The 10,801-nt window shown below is 34.4% G+C and overlaps 1 protein-coding gene across 3 annotated transcripts in view; it reads right to left on the minus strand.

Annotated features, from left to right (window-relative positions):
• GRIK2 (glutamate ionotropic receptor kainate type subunit 2) overlaps window positions 1-10,801 on the minus strand; it is a 592,068-nt gene that overhangs the window by 107,226 nt on the left and 474,041 nt on the right. For all 3 annotated transcript variants that reach the window (XM_080666610.1, XM_080666611.1, XM_080666612.1), the window contains one exon: window positions 8,590-8,807. In XM_080666610.1, the coding sequence (XP_080522736.1) occupies window positions 8,590-8,807 (218 nt within the window). The remainder of the gene's footprint in view (window positions 1-8,589; window positions 8,808-10,801) is intronic.

Consider the following 10,801-nt stretch of genomic DNA (forward strand, 5'->3'; position numbering starts at 1 on the left):
GTCTTTAAAGACAATTCAGGGAAATAATCCAAAAGAACTTAGAATATGGTCAGCAGATTACTTTATGCCTCTGTCTGATATTTTGTGTGGTCTGTGTTTCAGAAGAGAAAATGCCCACCCTAAAATGAAAGAAAGGGGAGTGGATGCATTGAATCACACATGTACACCTTAAATTTACACAGTGCTATATGTCATTTATCTCTCAATAAAAATAAACAAAATAAAATAAATTCAAAAGTACTTTTAGATGATCTTTCTCATCTTTGAAAAGTATTATAAGTCTATTTCCTGCATATGCAAAAAGGAACTTTCAAAATGTCTTACTACCAATACAGCAAGAGAAAAATAAACACTTGTTTCAGAAAACAGTTTTCAGTGTGAAAAGTACACTAATGGATGCCATTTCAAAATTTACTTTCTAATGTGAAAATCTCTTCATAATAAACATATTATGCTTGCATTACCAACACTATTCTACATAAGAACAAACAAGAGTAATGTTTTGCAGAAATTAAGAAAAATATGGGAAATGTAAATCCCTTTTAATTGCATGTGGTAAACTGCCAAGTTTTTACATTGTATTTGTCAACTCAAAAATGGCATGTTCTTTTGGCATTTGAAAAGCAAAAAAAAAAAAAAAATCACTCAATCTTGCAAAAAATTATTCTTGTAGCAATTCAGGCTTAGAAACCTATAATGTCATCCAGCATAATTTAATTTCAGAAGACCATTGAACCTAGAATCTCAGAATAAGTAGCAGACTGTAAAGAACACGTTATAGCTGTATCTGGCCTAATGGCTCAAGGCAAATGGTTTAGAAGTTTAATATGATCAAACATTTGAGGTCATGTGGGTGAGCCAAAATGACTAATGCACTTAGTTATTTTGAATAGTGATGGTTATGCCATGATGTCTTTATCTATTACTTTTATTGTTGATACTATGTGTCCCTGGGTTATTGCTTTCATAATTAATAAGACACTTAACCTCTCCGTGGCCCAGTTTCTTCATCTGTTAAATGAGCATAATGATAATTGCTTTCTACCTTCCTTAGGGGTTACTGTGAAAATAAATGAGCTGGCATTCAGTATATACTTTGAGTTCACCTAAAGAGGGAGACTATGCACAAAGAAAAAGAACACAAAACTAACCCTCTTTGCTGCTAGGTACCAAAGAGATAAAACTTTCCCCTAGACTCTCGATTCCAATAATTACAGGCTGTTGTTGTTCCTTGTGATTAAGCCCTAGATGAATCAATCCACTTAACTGAATTCCTAACACTATACTCTACACTTCCAAATAATTTGACTCTTAACCCAAGGTTAAAGTGAAAATGCCACAGAATGTTACATATTTTGAAGAAACATTTATGGTTCTCTACAGAATAGCAAAATTTTGTAAATAATCAAGCATTCTATCCAAAACCCTCTGTCACAGGTATTACATCAATTAATATAATATTCATTGTTCCAATGGATAACTCTACAGAATTTGGTAAAAAAAAAAAAAAAAAGTGAGTTGCCACCCTAAAGCAATGTACATTTGAGCACTGACTTAGGCTCACATAGCAGATGGCAATGAAATCATTAGAAGAGACTGGATAAACCAGAATCTGTGAATATATGGACAAATAATATTTTTAAAGTGTGCCTTGTTGTAACTTGGAAGATGGAAAATGCACTAATAATCTTTTACACTTGGCCAAAAAAATTATCCAGAAAAATGACAAATATTTAAGGTATTAGCTGGTTATTACATAGGAAATATTAGATACATAGGAAAAGTAGTAAAAGAAAGATATAGAATATTAACAATAATAAGAGCAATAGTGAAGGAGGCGCAGGAGGAGGGCAAGAATGAAGGGAGAGAGGGAGAAATAAATTTAAAAGATCCAGGCTGTTTGCAAACATAATTTAGAGGTGATATAGAGTTAGAAATTGCATGGTTGGGTAATGAAAATGTTTCTAATCTTCAGTGTTCTAAGTAAGTAAAAGTTCTCAAAATTGTTCCCATATGTCAAGCCTTACTAAATTTCACATTAATCATGTTGCCTTGAAGTGCTTTGTTATGACCTCTGAAAAAATTAGGGCAAAACCTTGTAGATTTTCTCCCCTGGATAAAGACCTGCTTGCCCCAAATAGCAATGATTAAATCTACAGAGAGACACCTCCTAAAAAAGGATTGTGGGTGTGGGTTGTAGATTGATTATAAATGGATTCAAGAAATATTTAAAGGCCACACAGGTTTGGCAGAAATGGTATCAGCAAAAGCACTGACCCTGGTGCAAAAGAAACAAAGTCTCTGGGCAACAAGTTTCCGGAAGTAGGACAGCTGACCTGTAAGCTAAATAAAGGTTTATATTACATTTCACTTAACAGGTTTTGTTTTTTTTAAGCAACATTATGGTGGCAATCAGTCACTAATAACATATGTAGTCTGTGCTGGGGCCTGGAGATCCAACTGTGAATAATACAGATTCAACCCTGTCCCATGCTGTCTAGTGTAGTGCTGATACAGAGGAACCAAGCAAGAATAGTTTGGTAAGGATTAAATTGTGTGTCATTCTGAGTACTTTATTTGTCTCAGCACATAAACATTGTATCACCTCATAGTATCACAAGAAGGAGGGTGAATACACCATAATAAAATATTTTGAGAAAGTGAGATCACATTCACATAACTCTTATTACAGTTTATTGTTATAAAATGTCTATTATTACTAAAGTTATTGTTGTTAATCTCTTACTTTGCCGAATTTATAAATTAAAATGTCATAGGTATGTATGCATAAGAAAAACAAATATATAGAGTTTGATACTATCTGCAGTTTTGGGCATTTACTGGGGGGTCTTGTAACATATCCCTCAGGGATAAGAGATTACTATATATGATTTGAAAATACATAGTCTAGAAAAGAGCTTCTAAAAATTGCTCCACAGACTTTTTTTATTTCACTTATGAAATTATTTCATTTTCATGATAATAATAATTAGAAGAATGAGTTAATTTAAATTATATAAATATGGTGTGATCTCGTTTATCTATTTTAAAATTATTTACCCAATTGTTGGTCATAGAAATAGAATTTACTTGACAATGTTTAAAATCATTCTAATTCTAAAATTTTCAACTAGACATGTAGTAACATCTATAAAATATGCTTTTTCTAGGTGCATAGCCTATCATGCAGGGCTTTTTATTTAATAGTAGAGGCCCAGTGCACGAAATTCGTGCACAGGGGGAGGGGACCCTCAGCCCAACCTGCACCCTCTCCAATCCGGGACCCCTCGGGAAATGTCCGACTGCTGGTTTAGGATCCTAACCACTCGGACTGCCTGCCTGCCTGATTGCCCCTAACCGCTCTCCCCTGCCAGCCTGATCGCCCCCTAACTGCCTTGCCCCTGCTAGTATGATTGCCCTTAACCACATCTACCTTGGCCCCTGCCACTGTGGCTTTGTCTGGAAGGACGTACGGAAGAATGTCCAGAAGATGTCTGGTCTAATTAGCATATTACCCTTTTATTAGTATAGATTAAAAAAATATTGTGAGACTAGTCCTGTTAATCATTCCAATTTAGAAATGAAGAGTCAGAGGTTTACAAATCTGAGTGTCCTATCTAAATACAGCCAATAGGTGGTAGAGCTTGGAATTAAGTTCAGGTTTCTCTTTACACAGTTTTTTTTTTTTTTTTTTTTAATTATTTCCAGTAAGTATTCCAAATTGTAGATTCTATGTTTTCAGAAGTATTAAGTGATTTACATTAGATATTTGACACCACTTAAATGCCATTTTAATATGTGGCAGAAATGTTTTAATAACTACAACAAACATGTATTTCCTTTGATACCATCTTTTTTAGAAGACTGTATTTGTATATGGGAAAAGCTAGAAGATTTAGTTAGGCCAAGCTCAGGAGAGAAGCTATAGAACTTGGGAAACATGAGTTATGAGTTGCATAATAAAAAGGGCATTAGGCATCAGCTTGTAAAATGTCTGACTCACTTTGGAAATATAGGGATTCTCAAAAGAGACCAAAATGTTTATAGGCTCTAGTTGAGTTATTTTTGAGCCTGTAATCTATATGTATGCATTCTTCTGACTTTATACTTTAGGGAAAAAAGAATGTGCTTGTTTGCTTGACAACATTTTGTATAGTGTTCTGCCCTGGGGTGAGATTTTAATTCTACAATGACAAATTCCCAAATTCCTGGAGGGTTTTTATTCCTTCTTATTAGTTTTTCTTTATTATTTTATTTCTTTTTTTGAAAGGTTAAGACATTTTCAAATGTATTAGGTAGAGACAGACTGTTTTCCAAAGTGGTGGCACTGACTCACACTCATATCAGCAGTATATCAAAGTTCCAACTATTTCTCACCCTTGCCAGCACTTTGTATAGAAAGACCATTTCACCTGTGCTGGCCTGTTTGCTAAATAATCACAATCTTATTCTGATTTTAGTTTTTAATTTCCTCCTTACTTATGAGGTTAAATATATTTTCATAAGTTCATAGTTTATATATATTCCCTCACTCCATAAAATGCATATTAAAATATTTCGTCATTTTGTTTAATAGGAGTCATTATATATTATAGATACTTGTCCTTTAAAGATCATGTCTTGCAAACATCTTCTCTCAAGTGTAAGTCTTGTCTTTTTATTCTCTTTATTGTATTTTTTTTACATTTATTTATTTTATTATATTTATTGGGGTGACATTGGTTAATACAATTATATAGGTTTCAAGTGTGTTTTTTATAAGTTTCTTAGTCTCCCAGCTAATTGACTATATAAATATAATTAAGAACATATTAGTGATGCCATACAGTTTTCTATTGTTTAAATGAAATAACACTGAAAAATTATCATCTGCTCAATTTTGAGCTATTTTACCAGTTGTGGCTTTACATGTATTCCTTAGAAAAATATGTGTGGTGTAGATGTGCAGAAGAAAGAGCCCTTCTTGGAGACAATATACTCGTAAACTCAATGAATACAGTCAAACATGTTCTTTGGAAAAGGAATTACTTAACATTGAAGAATGGCAATATAACTGACTGTGCTGTACTGCGGACTTACCCCCTCTAAGAACAAGTATCCTGAGCCAGCCCTTCTTGCTTGTAGTAACAAAACTATACTATTCTTTTAAATAGTATTCTAGAACTGAGCATTCCAGAACAATTAGCTAGCAGCAGGGTCTTGTTAAATTAGTAAAAACACAATGGGGATTCCTTTAGAAATGAATGCCTTAATGGCATTTCCTGGAGTGTTTCTACTCATTGCTATTAATCAAAAAATAAAAGAATGATATTAAATGTAAACAGACTACACACTATCATCCCTGGTTTATTGAAGAGTTTCTTCTTCTTATTTTTTTTTTTTTAAATCCTCATCCAAGGATATTTTTCCATTGATTTTTAGGCAGAGTGGAAGAGTGGAAAGACAGAGAGAAATATCAATGTGAGAAAAATACATCACCCCAGCCAGGGTCCAGGCCTGGGAAGAGCCTGCAACCAAGGTATGTGTGCCCTTGAGAGGAATTGAACCCAGGACTCTTCTGTCCTCAGGCCAATGCTCTGTCCACTGAGCCAAACCGGCTAGGGAAAGAGTTTCAAAATGAGTATGCAGTTTGCTTCAATTCCAGATTTCCAGAGAATTAAAAAAAATTTTGTACCCATTGACTAGTATAAGCCTATAGTTTAACAAGCCACAATATGAAGTTGAAATTAGTGCCATTTAGGTCTACACTAAAATAACTAAAGAAAAGTCATCATTTAATGTATCTCTTTAAGTTCTAATTTCAACAATAAGAATTCAGCATGTGATAAAGTTATCAACATAAGGTAATTGTCAAGTTAGTGATTTATCACTATGTGGTTTTTATTATGACTAGTGTACATTCCAGAAGCTTTCATTCTACAACAAGAAAGCCTGTGCTGTAGGAAACATCAAATTGTTTCATGTCAATTTTCCCTGGGCACTAGGAGCATCCTAGTGTGTGAGACAGAAAAATAAGAGATGAAAGAGTAACAAGTAAAGTCAATAACAAGGAAAAGTGAAGGTAGGCAAAAATGACACTGCAGAGAACAACTGAGCTTAAAAAATAAAAGGTAAAAACAGAAAACTGTAAAGACTGAAAAGATAAAAAAGAGGAACTTTTATAATGAGAAAGAAGAAGAATTTGTTTTCAAATTGATTTTTTAGAAATAAACCTCATTTGTAGTATATAAGAACTTTAAAACGAGATAGTTGAGTCTTCTGCAAAACACAAATAAAGTTAAAACCCTGAAGCACTTATGACACATAATTAATCACTTCTGGTATTAGATCACATGCGCTATTTTACAAACAACTGCAATAGTCCCTTGAATACTATAATAATTTAAATGCCTCACATACATATTCACTCCCCGCAAAGTTATTTACTCACAATGTTTATTTAGCATTTTCAACAGTTGATTTCTTTTTTCAAAAATTTACAAGTAATCTCTATTAATTCTAAATGTTAAATTAGGGAAAATTGATTTATTGCTATTAATATAGTCAGATAGCACCATACTGATCATATTTACTCATATTTAGTTATATTAAATATAAATATAAAATACACATCCAATTAAATATAAAAACACTTCTAATTAAATATAAAATACACACCCAAGCTCTAATCTAGCTGTTAGGAACCCCCCGCCCCAGAACAAGGACCTTGGGCCAGGTACAGAAATGCACCAGGGCAGAAAGCCCCAGATGCCTGACAAGGGGCAAAACTGGGAAAACAAGAACCTTGCCTTCAAGGATAACCTATCTTCCCCTATCATGAGGTTTGGACCCCTGATCTTTCATATCCCTGGTCAGGAGGTTTAGACCTCCTGCCCTTTTCCTCCCTAAAAATAACATCTGGGCCTCAGTTGTATTTCAGCTCCAGGCCCAGAAAGCAGCAAAATGAGACAGGTGGTCCCCTGGCTGCCACCAATCAGTGGAGACCATGACCATGAAAGAGCACACCTGGAAAGCTGATGAATATTCTATTACAACCCTCCCCTGATATCTCCCCTAAGATTTCTACCTGCAAGAGAGAGAAGGGTATGCTCAGGACAAGGGACCCAGTTCAAGCTCTCCCTCCAAGGAGCACACTAGAGCAATTCCCCTTCCCCTTCCCTTCCCCCACAGGCATGTATCCTCTCACCTCTAAGGGACCCCATGAGACTGCAACCAGGGGAGCAATGGGCAACAGTAGCTAGACCTGGGCTAACCCCTGAACCTTTCTCCAAGGCTCCCTTTTCTCTGTGTAGCCCCTTCCCTTTGGATATCCCCACTTCCCATCCCCTTTTCCTTAAACAATTACAATTTTCTGTAATCACTGTCAGTGATTGCTATTTAGCCTGCCCAGGAACCACAGATGTTAACCTTTCACTAGCCAGATGAGCGATTCACTTTACAAATAAATAAATTGTAAGTATCATACATATTTGACTAAAAAATAAAATTTGTCTTATTCTTTGAATATTTAGTGTCTTTTAGAACTCCAAACTAAAAGCTGATTTGGTTTTGTAAGAATTTTTACAAAAAAATTACATAATTATTTGGCAAAACTGCTGTTTTAAGTCACATAAAACCCAGATCTATGATTGTGGGAATAGTTTTCCATATGTCCAACTAAACTATAATCGCCTTGAAAGTGAGAACTAGATACTATTTGCTGTAGAATAGCCAACATATAGTGCAATTTCTGGCACTCAATAGGCACTTGACGATAGAGGAAATAATTTATTTTATAGTTTGAGTCAATTATTTTTTTTTAAATCCACTTCTACTGCTTATTTATTTGGACTGCAATTGCATTTGTGTGAACAGTGAAGGAAACACAAAGTTAAATTTGGTCTATTCTGGCCCAGTGAGATCAGTTGTTGAAAGAAGAAAAAATAATAAAGAGGAAAACAAGGCACTCTATGTGCCTGGAACTTTGCACAACCACACCTTCCATTTAAATGTTCCGCAGGATTGTCCCTCTGGAAACATTGCAAGTCCAGTGGGGTAGCCCATTTTCAGACTCCGTGCCACCCAGAATGTTAAATGGATAAATGTACAAGTAACAAGAACTGTTTCTGATTTTCTCTTTCAGCCCTTCTTTTCCATCTTTTCCTTTAGGCTTCTGAACAAGTAAACTTTGTCTCATCTTAACAAAGGAATGTATGTATGGAAATAGTCTCACATGTAATCATTCTATTATTCTGGAATAACCAAGACTTATATCAATTTTCAATAAATATATTACATTATTTATTTTACATTTGATGATAAAACTTTGTGGGAGGGAGTAAGGGGGACTTACCTTTGGGCAGATTTTCCTCCAAACAAAATTAGAATACTTATAAAGCAAAAACTCCTTGTCATTTGCAGTATTGAAATGTTTTGCTTTGATGGCCATATATTTTGTTGTATACCTGTCCATTCCTGAGGGATATGCCATTGATTGCTCCTCATGAATAACAGTGTTGCTATCCTCTTACATTCATTACTAGAGAAATATTTCTTTATTCACACTCTATCATTTTAACACATTAATTTTAGATAACCAGTAGGACTTACCTTGAAAAAGGTCATGGTTGCACCATCCTCGACTGCGCCATACTCTATCTTGGTTTGTTTAGCTAAATCATCGGCAGAGTCAATAGGGGATTCCATCCGCTCCACTGTCAGAAAGGCGGCTAAGTTAGCAGTATACGAAGAAATGATGATAAGTGTGAAAAACCACCAAATGCCTCCCACTATCCTGGTGGAGAGCGCTTTGGGCATGAGCTCAGAACCTAACAGAGATTTGGGGGAAAAGGTGAAACGAATACAGAGAATTTGATCAGCAGTCAGATACTTTTGGTCACAGTGGCAGAACGGAATCACTGTGTAATAAAAGCTTTAATCATTGATTGACATATTGCTTTCGTTAAGCAAACAACAACCACTGTGAGTGCAGAGACCAACTGGAGTTAGTAGGCAGTCTCTCAGGACATTTGTGTGTAAGTATAGTGACAGGAGACTCCAGTTCTTCCTGCGACACTGTAAAGCAGCAGTTGAATACTGAGTGAATAAACTATAAAAACAGAATTAGAAGAAAAGTTTTCTCTTGTTTATAAACCATATGTACAGTGTTTCATATTCTTGTTAGTTATGTGGATTTTAGAAGAAATGATTTAACGTATGTTCAGTAACATTTCTTAAGTTTTCTGTAAAGTTTAATTTCATGTACATGAAGCTCCTAAACATTGTCTATCCTGCCATTTCAAAAAGTAATGTGAAAAATAATTCCAATACCCACGTTTCTTGAGATACAAGAGTTTTAGTCCAGTTTTTATTTTAAAATAAGTAGTATATTATTTCCTATGTATAAAGAAATGTCTCCCATCACTATAATTGCCTCAATGCAGGAATCAGAATAAGTAGTTAAAGTGTCACAATTTTACTTTTACACATATATAAATATTTCTTAAATATATTACAATACATGGCTGGAGTTGCCTGCTCATGGTATTAATAAGAAAATGGGATCTGAATTATATCTTACTTTTGATTATTATTAATTTTAATTAATTTAGATTATAAAATAAAATCCTAACAATTTTTAATTGAGCCTTATAGTTTTACACTTCCATTATGTACATTATTTACAGTCTTAACGTTGAAATGAATACATATCAGCATATATTAATTTTTATAAGAAAACTATATTAATGTATGGATATATGTAATATATTACTATTCACTTTAAATCATTTTGAATCTACAAGCAAGAAAGCATTGGCTACAAATTACTTAATTTTTAATAGGCTTTGAGTAAAATGGAATGAAGCAAAGATGGACTCCATTTGCTGATTTGATTAAAGTCATACATTGAATATAATCGCTGATGCAGTAAGATAACATATCTTTAGAAGGAGTGAAACATACAACAAATTATTGATGTTAACATTGAAAAGAAGTAGTATCGTGACTGGAATATATTCAAACAGCCCATCTTACACTGCAGGTCATCTTACTCTTGCAATTTCAGAACCAATGGACAAAATATTAAAAAGCAGACACACTTGGACATGACAGCCAACTCCAGCTCCAGACTCTGCCTACCACTCTGTAAGGAAAAAACAAAAGAGTACCTTTCCGTTGTAGTCGCTCCTAAGCCCTGTCAGACACACACTGGACACTGAAACACTAAATCCTCCCAAGACGATCAGCAGCTCTGGCTGCCCATTCTACTGTTTTTGTTTTTTTTAAACAACAACACCAAGTCAAACAAGACTGGGAAAGAAAAAAACATTGGAGACATTTGACAAAAAATGGCCCAATTACCACAAGTTCATATCTTACCCAAGGACTTAAAACAAGTACCTCCTAGACTTGTGAATCAGAGCCTGGTTAGGGGCTGACTGTCATGTACTCAAGGTAACGTCATGTCCAGCACTATATCCCACTAATTCCTGGGAGCTTGGCATCAGCCAGAATAGTATGGGTTCCTCTTTCATGTATCCACCAGCAGTGAAGTAGTTATATGGCAAAGCAAACGTATATTTGAATTTTTCTCGTGGATTACTTGTTATAATTTTCGGAGATATCAGTTAATAGTCTCATTTTTAATTGTTAGACATCATAGATATCAAGCTCATCTTGTGAGTATACAAATTCTCTAAAACTTCCAAATATCTTCAGAAATATAGTGAAAAGATACTTTACTTTTCAAAGTGGTAGCAAAAATATTAATAATAAAAGAACTTCTTTGTTATAGTTGGACATTTATTATGAGTCTAATATA

This window comes from Plecotus auritus (genome assembly GCF_963455305.1).
Source record: "Plecotus auritus genome assembly, chromosome: 4".
NCBI classification, from domain to species: Eukaryota; Metazoa; Chordata; class Mammalia; order Chiroptera; family Vespertilionidae; genus Plecotus; species Plecotus auritus.